Source organism: Peromyscus maniculatus, chromosome 10 (assembly GCF_049852395.1).
Source record: "Peromyscus maniculatus bairdii isolate BWxNUB_F1_BW_parent chromosome 10, HU_Pman_BW_mat_3.1, whole genome shotgun sequence".
NCBI classification, from domain to species: domain Eukaryota; kingdom Metazoa; phylum Chordata; class Mammalia; order Rodentia; family Cricetidae; genus Peromyscus; species Peromyscus maniculatus.
Window position 1 is genome coordinate 49,325,884 of NC_134861.1, and position 25,344 is coordinate 49,351,227.

A 25,344-nucleotide genomic window follows, 5' to 3' on the forward strand; every position below is an offset into this window, starting at 1 on the left:
ATCAAGTGTCCCTTTGTACATTTATGGTGTTCGAGACATGGTCACATGTAGGTTAGGCTGGCCCTGAATTCTGATCCTTCTGCCTTCACTTTGTAAGTTCTGAGATTACAGATGTGAGCCACCACGCTTGGCTCTGGGTTCTCCTTCACTCCATTCACATACAGGTGCTTTTAGGTTCTATGAAGGAAAAGCCTATTAAAGAATAGGGGAAAGGTGCTGATATGAACTGGTTACATCTTAACTCAGTCACTTCTTAGTGCTGTGACTATGCAAATAGGTCACAAACAGAAATCCTATCCTCGGTCTTATATCTGAGTTTATATGAGAAATCAAACATGTTCTACTCAGTTAGTATATACATTCTTATAGTAAAAAAATTGCAAAATCCAAAAAGCAATGATTTAGAGTGTTTTTATCCCACTGAATTGTCTCTATTTCCCTAAACACCAGCCCCAGAGGCTCAGGTTTTAGACTTAGTTACTATCTTTATGTAGCACGGGGAAGACAGTGCGAGCCTCAATTTCAGATTAGTGACATGATTTACCAAATTCCACCTTAGAGTGCAACATTAAGTAAGCCAGGGTGAGCTGGTGTGATCCACATTGGTGACAGATAGTATTTTAGAAGTTTGCATGTAAACATAAGCTTTATATCACCAAATGAGACTATTCGGTACCTGAGATCAAATGAAACTATCAAATGAAGGTCCTATGGGAGTGTTCTTCTGCAGGCCACATTCTGATAAAGGGAGATGAGAGAGTAGACCCTGCAGAGAAGTAATGCAAGGAATTGCCGTCAAGCAGAGCCAAGCAGATGCCACCCCGAGAGCCATGCATACGCTGTAAAAAGCCTCTTGGGTTGACTTCCCTTGTCTGTCTACCGGTACATAAGGGAGCCTTCCCAAGGATTTTACAGAGCTGGTTTTCACACTTCACCTGCATTTGGGGGAGTGATTTTAAAGCTAGGGGAAGGCAGTTAGGTCCCTGCCTCATGAAAGCTTTTAGCCACTGGGAGGCAGGTTCACAGGATGGATGACCAAGAGAGTGACTGCCTCAGGAAATCTGGAAACTTAGCGTAGGTGGAGTGTGCAGCCTGTCTTGTCCACGGTTGACTACAGGCAAGGCTGAGCTCCTTGAACGTGTGGGGGTGGAATCCCTTTACTCTGGACTCCATGCTGCAAGCGGCTGGTTGAAGAGGTGCTTGTTGAGCCGAGCCACTTCCTAGGAATGTCTTAAGTCCACCCTAGTGCAAGCATCATCCCCTTAGGAGGATTAGCTTTCTGCCCTGTCTTCAGCGAGTCCGTCCTTTGGGCTGCTGTGGGCAGTATTGGCACTGTGATCCATCTAATACCTTCCTATTCCTCCGAACACCACAAGCTTCCATTTGAAAGCAAGGGTGGTTAGCGCATTGAGTGCTGTGTGCCGCGGCTGTATTCCCGGGTTACACGGGAGGAGCAAACTGGATATTGGAAAACAAGTGGGCAGAGCGGGGAATTAAAAGCAGGCAGCTGAGCTCCTGAGAGCTTGTCCCAGAGCAGCACTTCAAGTACTAGGTAGGGACATTTAGAAATCTGGAGTTGAGGCAGAAAGGAGTGGGGTAGCCTCTGTTTTAGCAGATCTAGAGTGAGCCTCTGCCATCACCCCTACGTCTTAAATCTTGGCTCCTTGGCCCGAGGCAAAGCTTTTATGCTCTGATCAGAGGTGATGTCTGTCCGCAGTGTTCAGTACTAGCCCCGGGGCTTCCCACGGCAGATCTCCCGGCCACGTTATAGGGGGTGGAGGTAGAGGAAACCGATTGAAAAGAGCCATGACAAACCCTGGGCTCTCACAGTGGAGACAGCAGCCCTTTTCCAAGCCTGCCCCTCAAGACCTTCCCCAAACAGTCTTAAGCTCCTCGCTGGCCTTGTTCTAACTGCCCAGTCCAGACAGGTCTCAGGGCAGAGGCACCTCGAACAATCCTGGCTTTGTTGCGAAGAATCAGTCCCTGAATTTCCAGTCTGTGGCTCAGTGTCTAACCTCTTTCCAGCCCCGGGAGACCAGAAGGCTCAGGCTCCCGGGGAGATGGAGTCAGAGGGCAGGGGGCGCCGCTGGCCGGCCTTCACAGGAACCCCGCGTGGGAGGGCAGCCGGGGGATTCGGGGGCTCGCGGGGCTCCATCCGGGCGCAAGGCCGTTCGGCCGTTCGTACTGCCGGCCTGGTCTGAGGTTACTTCCCGCAGCCCTCGAGGTCGCGATGGGCTCATTAAGCCGGCAGGTAGGCAGTGCCGCGGCGGCGGCGGCAGGCGGTCCTGGAATGTGCGAGGGGCGTGATGACAGCGACTGCCGCCGGCCTCTTTGCGCAACACCTTCTCTGTATATATACCGGGCGCTCAGCTGCGCTCCACCTGGGTGCCTCCTGCAGTCCCTTACCTGCGAAGGGAGCGCTGGTGAGTACACCCGCCCGCCTGCCGCTGCTACCGCGCTGCTGCCGGCTGCTTCTGCCCTCAAGGACCTTCACTGAGTTCTTAAGTGACTTCATTCTTTGTAGACGCCCCTCCATGCTCCGCTCAAGAGACTTCACTGGCTTCGCTGGCTCGGGGCTGCAGAGGAGGAAATAGAACATTTATCTTTCGGAAACTTTCCGATCTTTTGCTGTCAGCAACGACTCTTAGTTACATGAGTGAGGTGGACCCGCCTCACCTGGATGGAGCTTCTGGGATAGCTGTGGCCCGAGTGGCTGGGGGTGGGATCTCTACCCGGCTGGGCTCACTCTTTGAAAGGTCACTGGTGTGACTCCCTTCAGGTCCCTGCCATGCAGTTGCCCTCCTGCTGACACTTGGGTCTTTTCTGCAAATTATATGTTTCTGGCTGCTGGAGGATGAGTCGCCTCAAGGGGGACTCCGCGAAAGGCTTCCTCCTCTCAGATGTGTTGAACAGAACCTAGGATTTGATTTCTCTGTTTAAGGCAGAGAGTACTAGCCAACAGGGTGTTAGCAACTTGAAGGAAGAATATATATGCACAGGGTTGGGGAAACCCAGCATGTTCAGGCCAGAAAGAGGAGAGTGCCTGTTTTGGAGTTCAAGTTCCGTGGGGGCAGATGCCTGCCATAGGTGCTGTGATTATTTTCTTAAACCTATGCTTTCCTACTTTGGGGGGTCTTCAGGAGAGTTTTTGTGCTAGCAGGGATGGCTCCGTCATCCTGTGTCCCCTTTCCTAACTTGCAAACTCTAACTTGCCCTCTGTTAGGCATTTTCTAGAAAAAACTCAGCCTCCCCTCAGTGGCCATTGTTTGGGATTGGGAGACTGTCTTATCTCATGCCAGCTGATAATGACCCTTTGTTTTGTAAGCTTGTAAATGGATGGCAAGAAGGGCTGGCTTTATAATAGTTTTAGATGCTACACAAGTTACCCCTCGCTGCTCCAGCCTCCTCAAGGCTACCACAACTGTGGCTGCTAGACACAAGCAGGCAGACTAAACTTATGGATAAAACAGCTTTGGGGGGATCTGGAGTACACTAGTTTCTGATAATGATGGCAGTATGCTTATGTTTACAAATTCAGCTTTTAAGACTCCCATAAACAAGGCAGAATATAGTTACAGGTCAGGTACCAAACTCATTTGCAACCTAAGGATTGAACTCAGAACCTTGTCAGGCTAGGTGGTCGCTATGCCACTGAGATACATCACCAGCTTTTGGGTTTTTGAGACAGAGTCTCATGTAGGTCAAATAAATAGTCTTGAATCAGTTATCCTCAGGCCTCAGCCTCCCAAGTGCTGGGATTATAGACTTGCCCTATACACCTGACTAAAAGTTAAAATATAAATACAAACTAAAAGGACACCATGACAGTTTGTGTGGGCCCAAGTTTATAGAGATAGGGTAATGTCTTTAAAAAAATTCACTAGTATCATTCATATAAGGTGTAAAACTGAAGCCACTCTCCACTGTAAGACCTAGAGCAGTTAGCTACCCCCTCCTTTTTTTTTGAACAAGGTCTTGCTGTAATCCAGGTCAACCTCAGACATGGCAATCCTCCTGCCTCAGCTTTTGCAATGTTGGGATTTTAGGCATGTCGTGCAACCACCACGTGTCTTCTGATCACACCCCTACCTCCCCCTTCAGGGAGGTATTTTTTCTGATGCTTAAAGGAAGCGAAGGAAAAGCAGCCATTAATTACTCTCAGTGATTTTGCCTTTTTTGTTGTTGTTTTGTTTTGTTTTTTGAGACTGGGTTTCTATTTGTAGCTTTGAGCCTGGAACTCACTCTGTAGCCCAGGCTGGCCTTGAACTCACAGAGATCAGCCTGCCTCTGCCTCCCCAGAAGCAGCAAGTGCTGGGATTAAAGGCGTGAGCCACCACCACCCGGCGTCTTGTTCTTTCAAAGCATAGAAACTTCTCAGGCCCCCAGAGCGCATTGGCTGCATAGAGTTGAATTGTCTTTGAAGTTGTAGGGATTCTCTGACTGAGCAATCTTTCTGCATCTCAGGTTTCCTTTTGGTATGGTCATAAAGTTAGTACCAAATGATATAAAACAAATCTCTCCCTCTGTAAAATGGTGTGAAAGTTGGTCTCAAAAATCACTGATGGCTGAGTATGGTGGTACACACCTGTATGTAGCCCCACTTTTGGAGAGGCTGAGACAGGAGGATTGCCAGAAGTTATGTGGGTTATATGTTATATTCTGCGCCCCCTCCCCAAAGTGCCTTAAAGTGATTGGCAATTAGATGAGTTGATCAGTGTTCATGACTTACAACATAGCCCAGAAGGTGCTCAATAAACGTTGGCCTGCCTTTCAGCGCCAACCACTGTCCAATGGTCGTTCTCGTGCTATAGCCATACCTGGTGTGAGGACGCAGGGCCACTGACCTGGGCCATTTCACTTTCTCATTCTTGGGCCTTGGCTAAATACAGCTGCCCCCCCCCCCCGCCCCATCAGGTCCTGGACAGAGAAACTCAAACATGCAAAGTAAAGGGTACGGGTGACTGCCAGCTGCCCCACACTTTCCTGTTGGGTGAGTCCTAGAAGAGCCCTGGAGCTTCCCCTTCTGGGCCTGCCCAGGAGGAATGAGTTCCTCTTGGCATTGTGCGCCACATTGTGAAGTAGGGCCAAGAGTGAGGCTCCCCTCCAGCTCTGTAGAGAAGGGTCTGGCGTGGGCTCAGGGCGTGGGGCCCTGGTGATGATAGTTCTTGGTCTGGCTGGGCAGCTGACACCCTGTTAGATGGAGTGTTTCCCTCCTTGCTTGCTGCTTCTGGCAGGTAGCAAGAGAGTGCAGGAATCCAGTGTCAGGCGGGAAAGGAGGGGAAACAGTGGCATCTGGAGGTAGGAGAAGCCTTTGGAAGGGCCCGACAGCTAAGATTGACACCCCATCCTCTGTCCACCTCTCTCAGTAGTCATACCTGGAGGACTGCTGTCTGAAGTCTTTCTTGGGTGAAGCAGCCAGTCGTTACAGAATTCCTGATCACTGTATTTGGGTATCTAATTGGACACAGGAGTGATTCCTGGAGTCATGTTCCTGAGTTCTTATGAGCCAGACTGAGGCTCCTGGGGCTTGAATGGGACCTGAAGGCTTCCCTATGGCCCCTGGCGGTGAGGTTTATGGTGTATGAAGACTTCTGGCTTTGAAAGTGTATTCTTGGGTTCACACACAGGCACACACACACAGGCACACACACACACATTAAGCTATGTGACTTTTAGGCAAGTTTTTTCACCTCTTTGCCTTCATTTTATTGTATCCTGGAAAGAAATTCCTTTATAGGAATAATGTCACCTCCAGGCAATGGTATGACTATAATCTGCTTCCTTGGTTCTCTTTGCCTCTGCCTCATTCTGCCTTTGAAGGGTCATGTTACAAGACATCACTCCTATCCCTTGGGATCCTTATTGTGCCCCAAGCTGGCAATGGACTCCCTGTAGACCAAGTCGGGCTAAGACTAGTTCATGCTGCAACTCACTTCTCCATTTGGGGCGACTCTGCCAGGCAGTACTCAGGCCTTACCGACACGTACTGTCAATTAGTCTTCCTAACAGCTCTGGGAGGAATATGACACTCTTCCACTTCTGAGATGATGAAATTGAAGCCTAGATGGATCTTCAGGGCTGGCCACCCTCTACCACAGCTCTGTCTCACAGCCAGACACTAGAGTCTCCACAGAAGTATTACTTGCAGCGACCTGGAGGATCCCTGGAATGGTGACCTACTCCAGGGGCCACCTGCAGGGTATTTGCTTGTTCCAGGTCTAGCCTTTGCTCCAGAGTTCCAGCTGCAGGCTCTGGGTTACCCTGCAGAGAGCACAGAAAGCTGGGAGAATGGAGCTCGGGTAACTGAGCAGCAGAGCGGCATGGCTGGATGGTTGCTGGATGTCCTGAATCTCCTACTTTCAGGATACATTATCTGTGGGGGTAGAAAAAGTCAGGAAGGGCATGGCCAGCTGCTTTAGGCAGCCAGGGCTGGGTGGACTGTGCTCCTCGGTGCTTGCCAAGGTGCTAGTGCCTAGTGTGTGGATCTATGGCTTCTTTCCTGATCCACCAGGATGTGGCCTAAGAGGTGATGGAGGAGACCGAGTACCTGACTTGCTTCCTATGGGAAGTGTTTTATGGAGTGTATTGAGTAACTGAGCTCAGAATAAGGTGGTCTCCCAAGAAGGTGCACAGGTAATCTACAGAAGTACTTCTCCTTTTGATGGTACAAACTCACAGTAAGTAAATGGCACTGGAGGTGGAGGTAGTCAGTGCAGACCTACCCACAGGGACTGGGGACATTCTTTCTGTTTCCTGGCCAGTCATAGACATCTGGTCATAAAACACATCCTGTAGCTAACAGGGAAGTAACAACCCCAGTCACACCTGACTGCTGTGGTAAGTTCCTTGGCGGGGTATAGTGGCATCAGGCCACAGTTTCTAGGGATAATTGCTCTAGCCAGCAAATCTTGGCCAATCCAACTTGTACATGGCGACGAGGGACAGCCTCCTGTCAGGAAGACTCAGGCTCAAATCACTACTTAGTCACAGTCAACAAGGAGCAGTGCATTCCCCCAGCAGGCCCTGAGTGCTGGCTTTTCCGCTTCGTCGCTGTGTTCATTCCCCTGGACACTGGAAGAGAAGCCAGCAGGCTCCTGCCCTCTGAGAACTTACATTTTATTTGTGAAGGTGAGGTAAAAGGTTCATGCGGGGAAAGCAGCCCCTGCACTTAAGATTGTTAGAAGTGGGGGGATGGATCTACAAATTTCTCAGCACGCTTCCAAGAATAGAGAGCCCACTAAGTGAGACCCTTAGTTCCCTGGCTAACCACAAACAGCGCATTGCAATCCCCAAGGCGTGTCCGTGTGTCCACCCTGCTTTCTAGTTCACATTTGTTTTCCTGTCCTGATCACTCTCCTGCACCAGCCTTTCAAATTCCAGGATTACAGGAGTTCACTACCTTGCCCAGCTTAGAGTTGGATTTTTTGGAGGGGTGGGGTGGGGGGTCTGGAGATCAGTTCTCACTATGTAGCCCTGGCTAGCCTAGGCTGACCTTGAACCTCAGAGATTAGCTTGCCGGAATGCGGCACACCTGAGTGCTGCGATTGGTGTGAGCTTCAATTTTTTTTTTTTTTTTATTTCCTCTCTTTGAGACAGGGTCTCACTGGTGCCTTGGCTGTCTTGGGCGTGCTGTATTTCCCCTTCCTCCGAGTGCTGGGATTACAGGTGTGCCGCCACACTCAGCCTGCACTTCTAATTCTGTGACTCCTAGTGAGACAATAATCTTCTATGATCATTTTAGCAAGGCACTGCATCATCGCAAGGGTACAGTGCTGGACACTGTTCTTCTGAGAAGTTCCATTAGCATGGGTGTCATACAGAGGCAAAACTAGATCTTGAACCCAGGAAGCTGCAATCTGAAAATCCAAGTTTCCTCTGGAAATGGTCTTCAGTCCATTGACAATGTTTGGATATATTGTCAAAATTGGGGTGAGGGTCTCGGCATTTAGAAGGGACAGGGATGAAGCTAAATATCCCTCAGGACACAGGACTCCCCCGCCCCATCAGAGGCCTGCATGCCCCAGTTGTCAATGCTTAGGTTAATAAACTCCTCAGTCCACGAAAACAGCTTATCTGGAACGTAAATCATATACCAGTCATGGCCTGCCACCCTTTCCCAGTTTCCTAAGTGAAACTGTACTGCAGGAAGACAAGTCATGCTGATGTTACGCCTTGACATTGTGGGTGAGGCTGGGCAGTGGGCAGTGGTGGTGCGCGCCTTTAATCCCAGCACTGGGGAGGCAGAGCCAGGTGGATCTCTGTGAGTTCGAGGCCAGCCTGGTCTACAGAGCAAGATTCAGGACAGGCACCAAAACTACACAGAGAAACCCTGTCTCAAAAAACCAAAACCAAACCAAAACAAGACAAAACAAAAATTGTGGGTGAGGCCCCAACCCGGCAGAACTGTAGAAAGTGCTGTCCTTAGCTGCTAGGCTGCTTCTGTGGTCGTTTTGCCAGCCCTTTTGTGCATAGAGCCTGACTAAGAACATATATCAGGCACCGGCTTGGCACCGGGTAGCTCTCTGATGCTCGTTAATGGCCCTGGTTATTAGAGATTAAGAGATGTCATAGTGATATGTGCTGGAGTGCCAGATGAGTCACACCGCTAGCGCGTGAGGGGCACTGAGAAGGCCAAGGCCAGAGCAGAGAGGAGCGGGGAAATCTGGGTTGAGGACTGAACTGTCCCTATCAGACAGAAGTGGGACCCCAAAGTGGCAGGGAGAGAAGAGGGATCAATTGAGGGCGGTAATGGGCCATAGGATGTTGGGGAAACAGTGTATGGCACAGCTGTGTTAGGAAGGGTCACCCATGGGGAGATGGGGGGCAACACGAGGAAGTTGTGACTCGGTTCACTTGGGATCTGCGGAGGGTGGGACATGCGTCCAGGTAGAGCCAGTAGCTCTGGGGGGTTTGGGAACAGTCGGATGACTTTAAAGGTCTAGAACAGGGATGGGAAGGTTCTGCTGAAGGGAACATGTGTTTTGACGGAAGGGTGAAGGGTTATCTTAAACTGGGGTGAACCTGAAGTAGAGCCTGTGAGAGATGTCCAAGAACGGCGGCCTGCAGGTGGAGAGCGCCAGGGAGAACGCGGGTCAAAGGCTCCTGGGTTCTAGCACCTAGGGCCGGAAGCTCTGGTTTCGGCCACAAGTCCGATTCTTCCTTCCGCCTGCCTTGTGTGCCCAGGAAGGCTGCCACTGACTCCCTTTTCCACGTGAGGTGCAGCGGCAAGGCGTCCAGTCACCTTGCGCTGGACCCTCCTCCAAACCACTTCCTCCTGTGTAAATACCATGAGGTCACCTCACAGAGAGCTGGGGGTGTGGCAAACCTATACAATTTGATTGTCCCCTTTTGTGGTTGCCCGGGGTCTCGGTCTCAGCTGTGTTAGACAAGTGTTGGGCCCCTGGGCCAACTTCCCAGCCCAGTGCGTGTGTCCCTGCATGTTGAGATCCGGTCCTCTAGCCCAGCCTGATCTGGAACCCCCTATGTAGCCAGGCTGGCCTCAGAATCGCCACGAGCCGTATACTTGGCTAGAATCAGCCCTTTTAACCGGAAGTTGGATAGGTGTGGATATCCCGCCCCCACTCTGAACCCCATGGAATGATTTTGGATCTTAGTTACCCTAGTGCAACCTTGCCAGATTGGGACAAAGTACACCTCTTATTCATACTAAAGAGTGTTTGCCTGTGTTTGGTTTTCCTGACCACCTTTAATGATTTGCTATCTGTCTGTTATACTTTGATCTGCCTTCCTCCTTTTATTTTATTTTTTTATTTTTACAAATCTGTAAATGACTCGGCAGGAATACCTTTTAGTCTGTTTCCATCTCATCAATGAATATGTATTGGGCCTTATCTTGGGCTAGGTGGAGCTTCGGGCCCTAAAGATGCCTCTCTCTTGGTAGTGCCTGTCCTTTGGTAAACAGGAAGTAAAGGTCAGCTGGTTCAGGGAATCCTCAGGAATTGACCAGGATAAGGCAGGTGTTTCTGAGAGCTCATGTTCCTTCCCTTCTAATTCCCATAAGGGAAATGGGTAGTCCTGAGATGCAGCATGAGTGAAGGTACATTAGCCTTAGGGCCATACACTTTTGAGAGCTTCCAAGCCGGTCTTAGAGCATCTTCTCCAGTATGGTACATCTTTGTCCGGAGGTATGCTCCTTCTCTAGTCTGGGCTGCCTTAGAGCTTCGCTATATGACCCAGGCTGGCCTTGAACTCATGGAGATCCTCCATGCCTCAGGCTGCTGAGGGCTGAGATTATAGGTGTGGAGCAGCATGCCTAGCTACCACAGCGCAGCAGATTACATTCTGCCGTCAATCACCACTTAATTTGCATATCTTGAATTGCTGATGAGGTTGAACTCTCAGCTGTCTGTACTTCCTTTTCTGTGAATTTTCTGTTCTCTGGATTGTTCTGCTTCGTGGTGTCAGGATAGGCTGCGAGCTGTGGCCAGATAGGTGAGCTGGCATTGTAACTAAGAGGGACATTGTGAAGAAAATGGGTTACGAGGAAATCTCTGCAGGGGCTGGAACAAGGCAGCTCTTATAAAAGGGCCATTGATCGTGGTAGGGTGACCCAGTGATAGATGCGATTTATCAGCCCTTTGACCTCCTCACCAATCCCAGAGCTCAAGAAGTATGGAGGAAACGGGTACCCAGTGCTTGGAGGCATAAAGAAAGGCCCTTGGTCCTAAGGCACATCTACTCATGAGTGACACTATCACATTTTCACAGAAGACCCAGACGGTAGGGAGAACAGGTGGGCTGCCTAGGAGTAAATACATCATACACTTGTGTTAGCATATGTGGATGTCAAGAGTACTGGGTGAGGTTTGGTGCTGATTTACGGTTGAACTTGTCTCAGTGCCCAGAGCAGACGGAGTCCATTGGTGCAAACACCTCTTTCCTGCCTCCCATTCTGAAGCAGAAGATTTGCAAAGCAGTGACTTCTTCTCAGGCAACTGTTACATCAGTGACGACATCCTTAAGCTCTGTCTTCTCTTTTGCAGATCATGGCTCCTTGGCCCGAGTTGGAAAATGCCCAGCCCAACCCCAATAAATTCATTGAAGGGGCCTCAGGTCCACAGTCTAACCCCGTAGCCAAGGAGAAGGAGGCCGGCAAAAGTAAGTGCTCCTCACCAACTGGGGGCAGGCCCCCTTGGAGGACACCCCCCCCCCCCCGAGACTCAGCTCTCATTGCTCACGGCCTGTGCCACTTGTTTGAGCAGATGACAGTGGGGCTCCCGTGACCAAGATTGAACTTCTACCCTCCTATTCCACCGTGGTCCTGATAGAGGAGCCCGCTGAGGGGAGTGACCCCTGGGACCTGCCTGAACTCCAGGACACCGGGGTCAAATGGTCAGGTAAGTGGCTGTCCAGCGTCCCGCAGAGACCAGCAAGAAGGACGCAGTCAATCTACAGCATTTCCCTAACTAAGTCTGTCAAGTTATCTAAAGAACGATAGCTTGGGGACCCTTTGTTCCTTCCAAGCACCAGGGACCAAGGCCGTAACAGAGAGATCCAGTGTATGCTGATAGGTTGTAGGTGCTGAGAACACAGCCAGCGAAGCTGGGGTGACCGTGAGCTCAATTCTCTTCCAGGTGTGGGGTTCCGATCAGCCTGTGGACCAGTCAGCTAGGATAGGCTTGGGTGGTGGGAGGGGAAGGGAATGAGTAGGAGAGGCAAGAAGACACTATTGTAGCTTAGCTGGATGGGTAAGGCCCGGGGCCCTCACCAAACTGCAGCTGTGACTCCAGGGGTTATCTAGGCTGTTCTCGAGGTGCTTTGTGGAGCCATTGCCTGCGACCCTGCATCGGGTGGCGAGTAACTACCTGCTCCCTCGGTGACATTGTGGTTCTTCACTTGAACATCCCTTCTAGTCTGCACAGCGAGCGCCCCCTCCTCTCTGACTCTAGAAACACTCGGGGGGGGGGGGGGGGTCCAGTGAAATGCACCATCCTAAAGAGAACTGCCAGGAAACCTGCGGCGGTGGAAGCTGCCCCGTTTCCAGGCTTTGATATAGGAGCCAGTGGCAACAGGAGGTAGAGCTGGGAGCTCCCTCGCCAAACTGGGAAGATTCTAACTGTTGTGCATTCCTTCCCGCATCCCGCCACAGAGAGAGACACCCGAGGGAAGATTCTCTGCGTTTTCCAGGGGATTGGGAAATTCATCCTTCTCCTGGGCTTCCTCTACTTGTTCGTCTGCTCCTTGGATATACTCAGCAGTGCCTTCCAACTGGTTGGAGGTAAGGACCTCGCCGAGAGGCCTTTAGGGCTGGAGGTGGGTTATTCTTGACTCCCGAATTTCATTCGCAGGCCTTCCCACGCTTCCACATGGTCGGGAGTGTGTGAGGGCCAACCTGACAGGCAGCTCAGACGTCCCCTATCAAGGAGAAGATTGTAACTTCTAAGTGGCTTAGGTGGCTTAAGGCAGGAGCCAGGGCTGGAGCTGATCTTGGCTATCAGAATCCCTTCTATTGTACCCAGCAGGAAATTGCTTGACTCCTTTTGTCTGGGGATCCCTGCTGTCTCTAGGCTTCTGTCTAGAGAGTATGGGGAAAAAACAAAAACAAAAACAAAAAAACCTCACAGGCCAAAGCAAGTAGGAAAGATGAAAGCGGGCTTCTTGCTAGGAAGACCCCACAGTAGATGCCTTCCCTGCCCTGAACCCAGGACACAGAGGCAGGTGTTCCAGAAACCCAGAAGTGAAATGGCCATGTGTGCTCAGTTAATTGTGGACCCTTCATGGGTGACAACAGATAGATAGTTCCCTGAGTGACCCTGTCTGGAATAGTCCTTCCTAAAGTCCCTCCCTTTTCTAAGAGAGAATTAAGGCTCAGAGGTCACTAACTAACCAGACTTTAAACACAGCCTGTAACAAACACAGTGAGGAGTCCAGAGCATGGATCAGGATCAGGGGGTCACAAAAGCCTGTGGGGTTCTGCTTCTCCTGCTGCCTCAAGCTAAATAAATAGAAATTTCAAAGTCTGTTTTTTTGGGTTTTTTTGAGATAGGGTCTCTATGTAGCTCTGGCTGTTCTGGAACTCCCTATTTAGACCAGGATGCCTTCTAAACTTTCAGATCCAATCGCCTCTACTAGGATTAAAGGCATGCTCCACCACATTCTTTCCAAGCCTGTTTTAAGACAGGGTCTCACTATTTCTGGCTGGTGTGTAACTCACAGACATCCTCCTGTCTCTGCTTCCCAAGTTCTGGGATGAAAGGGATGGGCCACCATGTCCAACTGAGCTGATCTTTCTTTTTTTTTTTTTTTTTTTTTTTTTTTTTTGGTTTTTCGAGACAGGGTTTCTCTGTATAGCTTTGCGCCTTTCCTGGAACTCACTTGGTAGCCCAGGCTGGCCTCGAACTCACAGAGATCCGCCTGCCTCTGCCTCCCGAGTGCTGGGATTAAAGGCGTGCGCCACCACTGCCCGGCCTGAGCTGATCTTTCTGACCTGAGAGATATATAGGCCGTGGTAGGTCAATTGCTAGAGGTAAATTGACCATCGAATGTGATAAATCTCACCGACCCGTGGGAACATCCATAAGAGGTTTGGCTTGTGATAATGATTATCTGGACAATTCACATCGAGTCCTTCTCTAGGCATCCATTATAGATGGGTTGGGGAAGGACTGAGGGTCACATAGGTACACTCCCAGAGAAACCTCTGGAATTCAGTGATGAGAATAGCTGGAGGTACTAGAGAATAGATGAGAGAGAATATAGAGGAATTAGGATTTATACTAAGCCCAGAGAAGACTGGAAGGCTGGCTGACTAGAGAGGTTCAAGGTAGGAAGCTGTAGTGTGAAGGGATAAGACCCATGGCTGAGGGTGGAGGTAAACTGTGTCCAAGACATGGAACTGGAGGCTCACATTGACAGACAGCTTCCCTCTCAGGACAATGCAAGGAAAAAAAATGGGAAACAAGACCCACAGGCCCAGCTGAGCTGGAGTCTGGGCTCCCACTCCACAGACAACTGGCCTTGTGTGGGCCTTAGGACTGAGTACCACCACCCCAACCCATCCTCACATGACCATCATTTGTTCTTCCAGGGAAGATGGCCGGACAGTTCTTCAGCAACAACTCCATCATGTCTAATCCCGTGGCCGGGCTAGTGATTGGCGTGCTGGTGACCGTCATGGTGCAAAGCTCCAGCACGTCTTCATCCATCATTGTCAGCATGGTTGCTTCCTCACGTGAGTTGGACTTGCTCAAATTCTATCTAGGCCACATTACAATTAACTCCCTTCCCATCTTTTTTTTTTTTTTATGTCAGTATTTTAGCCAAAATTAATAAGAGTTTTTCTATATTGTGAATTTGAGGCCAGCCTACACTACACAACACAATGACTCATGAGCTTTTATGTCACAGATGGTATCCTTATCAACCATGGGACTCATCCATTCCTTTAGTCACTGACTGATTCCTAGTGTCCTGTGAGATGGTTTGATGTCCGTCTTAAATAAAGCAAGGCCCATAGGGCTTCAGGGGATCAGTTAGTGCCCTAAAATTACATTCAAGAATGGGGTTCGTATAGATTCATCAACTCCCCTTTCTGGATTTTAATAGCTGTGTACTGTTATGTATGACACCCCCCCCCATAGAATCTAAGAGCTGCTTTCTAGAATAATCGTTCATCCCACATTGGGATGTGTGGAACATGGCCTTCCTACCTTGCGGGCTGCCTCACAGTTCTTTTCTTCTTCTCTGCCCTTCAGTGCTGACGGTGCGGGCTGCCATCCCCATCATCATGGGGGCCAACATCGGAACCTCCATCACCAATACTATCGTGGCCCTTATGCAGGCAGGAGACCGGAATGAGTTCAGAAGGTAGGAATCGCAGGGCAGGCTTTTTGTGCCCACTGGGTCTGTCGTGGGAGTCCATGCCTTAATCTAGTCATGAAGCTGTGCTTGGACCTTTACCCGGAAGGAGCCTCAAGAGTCCAGTGAGGGTTGGGGATCCTAGTTGATTAAAATCCACTTACTGATCTGCAGAGCCAGAATAATACTATCCAGCACCACTAGGTTATTGTAACGATTAAACAGCCATGCAAGCAAGCACCTGGCACCGAATCAGGGTACATGAAAGGTAAGCACTAGCTAGACATGTACTGCTGGGTGGTGGCATTAAAACAAGGCCAGTTGGGCGCGGGCTTCACTGTCTCACTTAGTCATAGATAATTATAACTTCCTAAAACTTCCATTTGGGGCTAGCTCAACTAACACTACCTCTTCACCTGGAAGCCGGCGCAGGCAAATATAGTCTATGATGTATACGATACAAAAATAGCGCAGTTGGAAATAAGCAAAGGGAACCCTCTTAAAATGTTAACGTGGGAATTAAGCCCATTTCCCAGCTTTTCTAACCAGCGATAAGCTCTTACCAGAGCTTATTAAAATACAGAAGCAATCCCCAGCTTGTCTATGATGCCATCGTGGTGTGGTCAAGCAGCTGACATTACAGCAGGTTGTCGGGAGACAGGTCATGTTTGTCGTGTCTGCTGGCGAATCGACTATCACCGTGGTCCATCTACCTGAGCCACCTCATTTGGTTCCTGATGACATGTCTTGATGGACGTGATAATACACCTTATTAAGGCAGGCGCTCTCTAATTTGATCTTCTCACCAAGCCAGACAGCCTGCTCTATTCCCCATCATACTCATCTGAAGCCAAAGGAGACGAGGTGATGTCATTGACTGGCACAGGCAGGACTCAGTTAGGTTTCCATTCTGGAAAATTTGGCCTCATCTTAGGATTACTTACACTGATTGATGCCATGTAGCCTAAGATCTGTTGAGGTGCCTGTATGCTTGGGTATAAATGACTTACACGCCCCCTACTATTTCAGTATGCTTTCCATAACCAATATTGGTTGTGGGATTGGTTGCGTGTAACATCCTTCTCAAAGGTTTGGATTATTGCCTTAGATATCTACAATAATTACTATATCGAATGTTTATAGGGCTCCTGCACATTTTACTGAGCATCAGGAAATGTTTGAATCATTTTCTATTTCATCAGTAGTATATGCAAGTCTCTTAAATTGCCTTCTCCAGGACGAATGAGAGTAGCTAATACCATAGAGCAAACATCGGAACTTGCAATACATTTCTTTTACTAGTAAATTAGTGTTTCCCCATCCGCTTATCAAGTGCTTCTCTCTTGAAGGAGAGTGTCATATACCAAGTACACCCAGTGGTAGGTATTTTCTGACATGGAGATATTTCTAGAAGGAACATTTTCAATTTTCATTGAGGAAAAAGCCTACAGCATTATTTTCTGCCTGGTTTGGGATAGTTTCTTAATTTGAAAGTTATATGTCTCAGAATTTTGAGGATTTTTAAAGGTTTAGAATTTGGGGGCTGTTAAGATGGCTCAAGTACTTATCTGGTCTTCAGAGGACCTGGGTTTAGTTCCCACCACCCATATGGTGGCCGACAACTCCCTGTAGTTCAAGTGTACAGGCTTCTGGTGGGCTCCTGTACCATTGTAGTGCATGTACACCGAGGCGCACACGGGCAAGTTGGTAAGAAGATCCTGATTGTCTGCTCTCCACTTGTCAAAGGTCAGATTGCTTTCTTTGCAACCAGTTGAAAATGGTCTAAGCACAGTTGTAAGAGGTGGCTCAGTGCTTCAAAGCACTTCTTGCTCTTGTAGAGGAACTAGGTTGAGTCCCAGCACCCATATGGTGACTCTAAACTATATATAACTCCAGTTCCGGAGGATCCAGCAAACACGGAAGTGGTGTACACACAAGCATGCAGAGAAAACATTCACAATAATTTTAAATTCAGAAATTCATAGTGTACTTGCCTGTATGTATGTATGTATGTATGTATGTATGCATGCATGCACGCACGCACCACATGCATGCTTGCTGTCACTGGAGCTGTTGGCTCTGGGAATTGAACCCAGGTTCTCTGGAAGAACAGACTATGTTGAGCCATTCTCGAGCCTTAAAAATTTGGGACCGGAGGGCTTGGGGGTGGTCTTAATGCAATTCTGCTAAACAAGGGTTGTTGGGATCCTAGCTCTCAAATACAATCTAGTGGGCTGACAATGTCCCACTAGATCAACTAACTACCTGTGTGTACTCGGGCGGATGACAGCAAAGACAATGCCCACCTGTCTGGCATCACCTCACTCAGAATATAATATTAGTGGTGGCGTCTGTCCCTTAGGGCATTCGCAGGGGCCACTGTCCATGACTTCTTCAACTGGCTGTCTGTGTTGGTGCTCTTGCCTCTGGAGGCTGTCACCCACTACCTGGAGCTCTTGACCAACCTTGTGGTGGACACCTTCCCGTTCAAGAATGGAGAAGATGCCCCCGACATTCTGAAAGTCATCACAGACCCCTTCACAAAGCTCATCATCCAGGTAAGGGCTATGCTAGTACCCCCCTCCTCTCCAGAGGCCAGGAACTAGAACAAAAGCCGTGGGTGTGCTTGTGAGTGAGTGTCACCTTTATTTCCTTGACATCAGCCTGGTTTGGCCTCTTTATTGGGTTAGGGACTGATCGGGTGAGGTTAGGGGTGATGAGCACTTCTGAGTGAGCATTTGTGGCCACATTTTTTCCCCATTATTGTCAACATAGCTTATTGATGGTTACTGTCCTTCTCACCTGAGGCCAATCATGCCCTATGGTCCTTGGTGTTTGTCCTAGATATTGATAGAGAAAGGGCCATCTGGGACTTGAACTTAGATAGCAGGTGTCTACAGCCTACTGGCTATTAGTGTGCCCTTGCCATATAGTCCCCCTCGGAGTATCTGCCAATCTCTAGGGGATAATGCTCTTCTCTTGGAAGGTTATGATTGGGTGGTGGGGTTAGAGGTTTTTGCGCACAGTGAGTGGGTTGGCTCACAGTCACGGCCCCCAACACACACACACTTCAAAGTCCCCTGACAGCCACCACATCATCACTACCAGGATGTGCTGACCCTTCTCCCCTATTGATCCCCTCAGCTGGATAAAAAGGTCATCCAGCAAATTGCAATGAGTGACCCAGAAGCCCAGAACAAGAGCCTGGTCAAGATCTGGTGCAAAACCATAACCAATGTGGTAAGTGTCAGGGGTGTCATGGGGCAGGTGGTGGGCGATGATGGATGAGTAGGTGTGCCACCTGAAGGGTTCAAAAGCAGTAAATCAAAAGTCAGTGGGGGGGGAGAAATGAGGCTCCTGGGAGTCCAATTTGGCCCCTTCCTTTTGGGGAGACAGCCACCTCTGCTTCACACTCCTTGGCCTGGTATAATGCTGCACCCCTCACTGAAAAGGCTGCCTTGTTTCTGCTGCCTCTTTGCTCTTGTTTTGGAGATCACGAAGTCTATGCGCCACAGCACAGACGCAGGCAGCAGGAGCATCTCAATGTTCCGGACTCTTCTTCCTGAGGAGGCACACACATTATATTGCGACTCTGAAATAGGAAACTCACCTACCCAACCTGATATGCAGTGTGGGTGTGGCTTTCCCTTAATTCTTGGGTGTGTGTGTGTGTGTGTGTGTGTGTGTGTGTGTGTGTGTGTGTGTGTGTGCACACATATGCACATGTGTGTGCACAAGGCAGTTGATAAAATAATGAAACCAATTTTATTATCCCAGTGGCTCCAAGCGCCTTTCCACTAAGTCTTCAAGGGGAGGAAGGCATCCCTATGACGGAGCCATTGCATAGACCCAAGGGTAGTGTCCCCCTCAGTCTCCCTCAGTCCTCCCTTTGTCTGTTCCCCACCATGGACACTTCTCATGTTTGCCATTTAGACTCAGATGAATGTCACCGTTCCCTCATCTGATAACTGCACCTCTCCTTCACATTGCTGGACTGATGGCATACAGACTTGGACCCTACAGAATGTCACCCACAAGGAGAACATTGCTAAATGTGAGTGGGAGTTGGCCGACTGGCCACCTGGGTGGGTAGTCTAGTGACGACAGGAAAGAAAGAAAGATTAGCCCCGGCCCTTTGGTGACTATAAACCCAAAAAACGTGTGATGGGATTCTACCGCTCCCTTGATGTGCCTAAGTATCCCTTTGTCAATCAGTCAGGGGGTAATTGACGGCTGCTTTGATTATGTGGGGTCTATTCACTCGGTGAGTTCCATCTGAACAAGGCATTGAGCCCACCTGATACTCCCATATTTAGGAAGACTTTCTTCCTTCTAACCTATCTGGAATCCCGGTTCCTCCCTATCCCATCACCATGAGTATCTTGATACAGTGTGATTCTGTCCACCGAATCAGGTGAGCTTGTCACCCTAATCCTTAGTTGCTACCTGTCAGTAGAACTGTGCTTCCCTGGATTTGTCACAAAGGATATATTGGAAGGACTTTAGTTAGTAATGCCTCCAAATGCTTTGTAGTAAAAATCACGCAGGGACCAGTGGTAGAAGAGTTGGGCTGGACACCTGGGCTTGCCCATCACAAGCTGTGATTTAAGGACCTCACTTCACCACCTTCCATTCCCAGGAAGTGCAACTTGTTAACACACATTGGGGTCAGAACCGGTGGTACCTGCCTGTGATCACAGGAGGTTGACGTAGGAGGGAGGATCAAGCTATTCTCCAGTGTGGAGACTAACTAGCCAGGACTATACCAGATCCCGTCTCAACAACAAAAAACTAGGGGCTGGAGACGTGGCTCACCAGTTAAACTCACATACTTACTGTTCATGCGAAGAGCTGCAGTTCCTGCAGCAGGTGGCTTACAACCACCTGTAACTGTACTTCTAGGGAATTCTGACTTCCGGTTGGTCTCTACAGGTACCTGGCATGGGTGCATGCGCACGCGCGCAGGCCTGTACGCACGCAGGCACGCGCGCAGGCACTCACGCACGCACGCACTGAATCTTTAAAATGTTTTTTAAAGCTTGTTTTAAAACAGCTAGCAAACAACACTGTCTCAAGGCAAACTTCCAAGAAGGACCTTGTAGCCTGAGCTCCCAAGTGTCTAGTTGCCACTCAAGATTGTTTGGTTCTGTGAAAAAGAAGGAACAGACGCCAGTCTCTGGACAAGGCGCCTCCCACCATCTGACAAGGCTTTTTTGTGTTTCTTCAGGCCAGCACATCTTCGTGAATTTCAGTCTCCCAGATCTTGCTGTGGGCATCATCCTGCTTAGCGTCTCCCTTCTGGTCCTCTGTGGCTGTCTGATTATGATAGTCAAGCTCTTGGGTTCTGTGCTCAGGGGACAGGTCGCTGTGGTCATCAAGAAGACACTTAATATGGGTAGGTTCAACACTTCAGCCTTGTTCTGGCCTTTGGGGGATGGCATTGTATGGACAGCTGAGTGGGGCTCTCTGATTTTCATCTTGCCATCTCCTGTATGTGGAACTCATTCTTGGATCCACTGAGCTGTAGTGATTGAGCTGTTATGTTTCCTAGAAATTGTCTGGGATGTCCCGTGTAGGTCAGGGAGGGGAAAACAGGTACAGGCTCCCATTGCAGGGTGGGTAAGGCCCTGAGAAAGAGCCAGAGGGTTAAGCCTTCTCATGGGCAGGACTGTAGAAGTACCCAGACTACCACGGATCTGCTCTTAGTAGCTCTTAGGGAAAGGAAAATTGGTATCCAGGCTAGCCCACATTTATCCTCATTTCTCCTGGGGCTCTGGGGAACTATGTCAGCCTATGAAGCTCACACTGTTCCAATAGGAGTTAGTAAAGTACCCCATCCAATGAGCATGAAAACGCCATTCCTCCAATCTCAATGTGGCCATGAAATGCATCCCAGGGCCTTCTTGAGAGGGAGCCCCGTGCTTAGGTATTTGCCAGAACCAGGGGCCCAATTCCATGCAGAGTTCATAGCTTATCTCTGAGTGTGAAACGATGCCAGACAGGGCTAGGGAAGGGGGCAGGGTATTCCTAACTCCCCCTCTGTCTGTCTGTGTTTGTCTGACTCTCGACCATATCCTTGGCTTACATGTAAATTTGCAGAATGACCTAGGTTGGGGAAGGAACCTGGCAATCTCAAGATCATGTGCAGAGTACAATCCTTTGCCTTTGCCTCTGTTCCTGGGTCCTCAGGAAGTGCCAGCCAGGCCTCCCCCCTCCCCCATGCCATCCCCAGGACTTGTGACATACCTTCTTTCTCTGTGTCTTCCAGATTTCCCCTTTCCCTTTGCCTGGCTGACTGGTTACTTAGCCATCCTTGTGGGGGCAGGCATGACCTTCATCGTGCAGAGCAGCTCTGTGTTCACTTCCGCCATGACACCACTCATTGGTGAGCTTTTGTCCCAGGGTTCTCTCCCTTGGGTTCCCATTGTCTCTTCCCATGGTTACTCGGGCCCATGCCCTGCGTTCTGTGCTTTCTCACCAGGTATTGGAGTGATCACCATCGAGAGGGCGTATCCACTCACACTGGGCTCCAACATTGGCACCACCACCACCGCCATCCTGGCGGCCTTAGCCAGCCCAGGCAGCACCTTGAGGAGTTCTCTCCAGGTCAGCACCTGATGCTGGGCTCTGGGTGGGATACAATCCATCTGTGGTTTTGCAAATTAGTGGGTTTTATTTATTTATTTATTTATTTGGTTGGTTGGTTGTTTTTTTTTTTTTTTTTGAGTTTTGAGTTTTGAGTCAGAATCTCACGGAGCCCATGTTGCCTCCAAACTCATAAAAATGACCTTGAGAACTCCTGTGACCTCTTGTGTGCTGGGATTAAATGCACACACCACCATACCCAGCCTGCAGACTCTTTTCTCATATATAACATGCCTTCTGTGTTATAGCCAAAAGGCAGAACAAGGAAGGATGCTGGGAGAAGAAGCTACAGGGAGCCAGGTGGGAGGGCAGTCAAAGCTAGGGGTTCCTAAGAGGCAGGTGTTTAAAACAGCTCTGCTGAGACCCGAGAGGCCCACGGCATGGTGAAGCAGCAGGCAAGGCCATGTTAGGGGACACCTTCTGACCCGAAAGCTGAGCTATTCAGAGGAGTCATTAGCTTCCTTCCATTATCAAAGCAGTGAAGTCATGTGTGTTCACAGAATATAAAGCTCTGCACAGGCCCAGCCATGCACACACCCTGGAAAGACACTGGGCGACCTCTGTTTCTCCCCATCCCCCTAACCTCTCCCTCTCCCCCCACCCCTCACATCCTCGATTTCAGATTGCCCTGTGCCATTTTTTCTTCAACATCTCCGGAATCTTGCTGTGGTACCCCATCCCATTCACCCGCCTGCCCATCCGTCTGGCCAAAGGCCTGGGCAACATCTCTGCCAAGTACCGCTGGTTCGCCGTCTTCTACCTCATCTTCTTCTTCTTCCTGACCCCGCTGTCGGTGTTTGGCCTGTCCCTGGCGGGCTGGCCGGTGCTGGTGGGCGTGGGAGTGCCCATCGTCCTGCTGCTGCTCCTGATCCTGGCCCTCCGGATGCTGCAGGCCCGCTGCCCGGGCTCCCTGCCTCTGAAGCTCCGCGACTGGAACTTCCTGCCCTTGTGCATGCACTCTCTGAAGCCCTGGGACAACGTCATCTCCCTGGCCACCACCTGCTTCCAGAGGCGGTGCTGCTGCTGCTGCCGCGTCTGCTGCCGCGTCTGCTGCATGGTGTGTGGCTGCAAGTGCTGCCGCTGCAGCAAGTGCTGCAGGGACCTTGAGGAGGGGGAAGAGGAGCAGGATGTCCCAGTCAAGGCCTCTGGGGCCTTCGACAACGAAGTGATGAGCAGAGAGTCCCAGGATGAGGGCAAGGGGCAAATGGAGGCCATGGGCATGAAGGCCATGTCCAAAACTACGGTGTTCTAGGGGGTGGGGATCTAGGAGGCAGGAGAGAGGAGGACCTAAACCCCGTGGGATCCACCCCTCCCAGGTCTCTTGCCACCACACCGGGGTTCCTGAGGAGAAACGGAGTTGACATCAACTCCAGCTCTCCTTCCACCAGAGCTTCCGCCTGTAGGTGAACTGGACCTTTCTGGTCCCGTTTCCCGAGCACCTCCCTCCCTCCCTCTCAGAAGACAGAGTATGCAGATTTAGACTGTGAATGTGGCCCCAGAGATGACAGCATCCACTGCTTGCCTAGACTATGCCTTCAAAGGCCGTCCTCATCCAGAGGATAAGTGTTAAAGGAGGCACTAGGGAAGATTCTGGAAAGGGGCCCATGGAAGACTATATGTAAATATATGTACAAAGCTGACCTTTTTTTCTTTTTTTTATCAAAGTCTATTCCCCACACCCAGTAGCCCCTCCTAGGCATCCCTGCCCCAGACCAGCCAGTTCAGACAAGATGAAGTAATTGTTTGGAGGCCATAGATAGGTGTGAGCCTTTCTAGTTTACATCACAGGACAGCCCATTCTCCACCAGGGCCTGGGCTAGATGGGTATGGCCAGTCCAAGCAGTTGGCCACAGTGGTCTCATCCTCAGCTTTCTAGGATGGGGGAGGTCACACCTGACTAGGGGTTCATGGCATGTTGGGTTCACCCATTGGTTTGCACGCCTACGATTCTTCACTGGACTCCTAGAAGCAAATTGTGAGGCATTGTGGCTACAGAGCAATGGCACTCTCTTGGTTAGGTAGCGATGTTACTGATGGGGCTTTTACAGACCTGTGTCCCAAGTCCTCTCTGCATCACTTCATCCGGGATCATCTGCCTGTGAGGGGTCCCCGTTAGTCCATTTCTTTCCTGAAAGGAAACTTTCTGGGCCGGCTTTGGGTGGCCTGATTCATCCATCCACTTCCCCTCCCCGTCATGTATTCATTGGGATCCTTCCCAGCTTCCACAGGTCAGCTCTGTCCTGCCTCCTTTCCACACCTACAGAGCTCCAAAGGAATTGTCCAGAGGGAGGAGATGGGGAGTGGCTAGACACCCTTAAAATCATGGTGAAGCTCAGAGTTCGTAGGTGAACTCTGGATAAAGGGTGAGCTCCTATTCACACCAGATGACCTTTACTGTGCCTTTTAGAGCCCCCTGTTACTCCTACCACAGTTTTTCCGCCATCACCCCCCCACCCCCGTAAAAAAAAAAAACAAGCCTGAGCTTGATTCAGGCGAGGCAGTGTGACTGTACCACAAGCCTGCCCTCCACATCCTCTCCCAACACACTCTTCACCATCTGAACAGGCCGAGATGCCAAATTGAGCCCTTCTGTAGATAAAAGTTCCCAAACAGCCATTTACGTGGCATATTTATAGCCCTGCATCTGTACAGAATACTCTGTAAGTTATATAGTACATAGCGATATATTTTATAGTGTCTCATTTGGAAATGAGGCAGGGTTCTTTTATGTACTGTGAAGAACAGAAAGAGCACCTTTGTATATTTTGTAATACTGCCTTTAAACACGCCTCTGAGGCCACCCCGCCCCGCCCCCTGTAAATATGTATGTGGCACCCCAGGAGGTGGCTTTGACTCTGTTGATTTCTTAAAAAAAATGGGATCCCAGTACCTGTGTTAATTGTATTTTTTTTTAAACTGGTTGAGGAAAGAGATAAATAAAAGAATCACCCCCCTCCCAAAGTGTGTTGCTTCCAATTATGGGATGCTAAAAGCATGGGCCATCTTTGCTTACTCAAACCCCACCATGTGCCAAAGGGAAGCTACATAGTTTGTGGAGTCCCCAGTGTCTTATGGACACAAAGAGGACTTGGCCCCAAATTCATTTTTCTCTTTTCCAGGTTGCAGGGATCAGCTGATGAGAGCTAGGCTAAGTAAGTCATAGATTTTATGGTTATGAACCTTACCAGGTTTCTCTGGAAGCTTGTGCAGGCATTTCATTCTCTCAAGGACGGACCTAACTGGAGACTGTATCGTCTGCACTTTACCAGAGCTCTGCACCTTAATAATAAGGAAGGGTTGAAAGGAGAGGAAATGGGAGGGGCTACCTCACCTGTGGCTTCTCTGGCAGCCTTTGTAACTAGAACAGAAGAAGGGAGAGGTCACTTGTATTTCCCATAAGGCCATTGCTTTCTTTTAGTGCCTTGTGCCAGCCAAAATGCATGCGCACAGACTTTTCCACTTCCAGTACCTCCAGGCTAGCTGAAGGAACTGCTGGGGGGCCAAGTCTCACCGTATAGTGGTGCCAAGCTTGGGTCAGTTGGAGGCCTAGGCTCTGAACCTAGCTGCTAGTGTCAGTTTTTAGAAGCTGGACAGTACCACTTGGCCTGCTGTGATTATCAAAAAGAGTTGCTGGCCCTACGATGGGATCCTCAGGGAAGATTAATTCTAGGACTACTTCCCCACCACATCAAAATCCAAGCTGCTCTACCCAGTCTTTTCTATAAAATATGGCAGTTTTTACCTTGCACTATACACTTTGAATCATCTATAGATTGTTTATAATGTTCAATCCAGTTGTAAATACTCCAAGGAAATAGGCAAGAACAGTCTACATGTTCCATCTACATGCAATTGTTTTGAGACAGAGTTTCAAGTAACCTA

At 49.6% G+C, this 25,344-nt stretch overlaps 1 protein-coding gene across 1 annotated transcript; it reads left to right on the top strand.

The window, feature by feature from the left end:
- Positions 1 to 2,128: 2,128 nt before the first annotated feature.
- Slc34a2 (solute carrier family 34 member 2) lies at positions 2,129 to 24,423 on the top strand. The gene is made up of 13 exons (XM_015995020.3): positions 2,129 to 2,423; positions 11,004 to 11,118; positions 11,223 to 11,357; positions 12,110 to 12,238; positions 14,048 to 14,191; positions 14,715 to 14,826; positions 17,180 to 17,375; positions 17,962 to 18,057; positions 18,751 to 18,871; positions 20,045 to 20,212; positions 21,086 to 21,202; positions 21,299 to 21,423; positions 22,085 to 24,423. Exons 1-13 carry the CDS (start codon positions 2,307 to 2,309, stop codon positions 22,712 to 22,714), a joined length of 2,205 nt encoding a protein of 734 aa, XP_015850506.1. The 5' UTR covers positions 2,129 to 2,306; the 3' UTR covers positions 22,715 to 24,423.
- Positions 24,424 to 25,344: the final 921 nt, after the last annotated feature.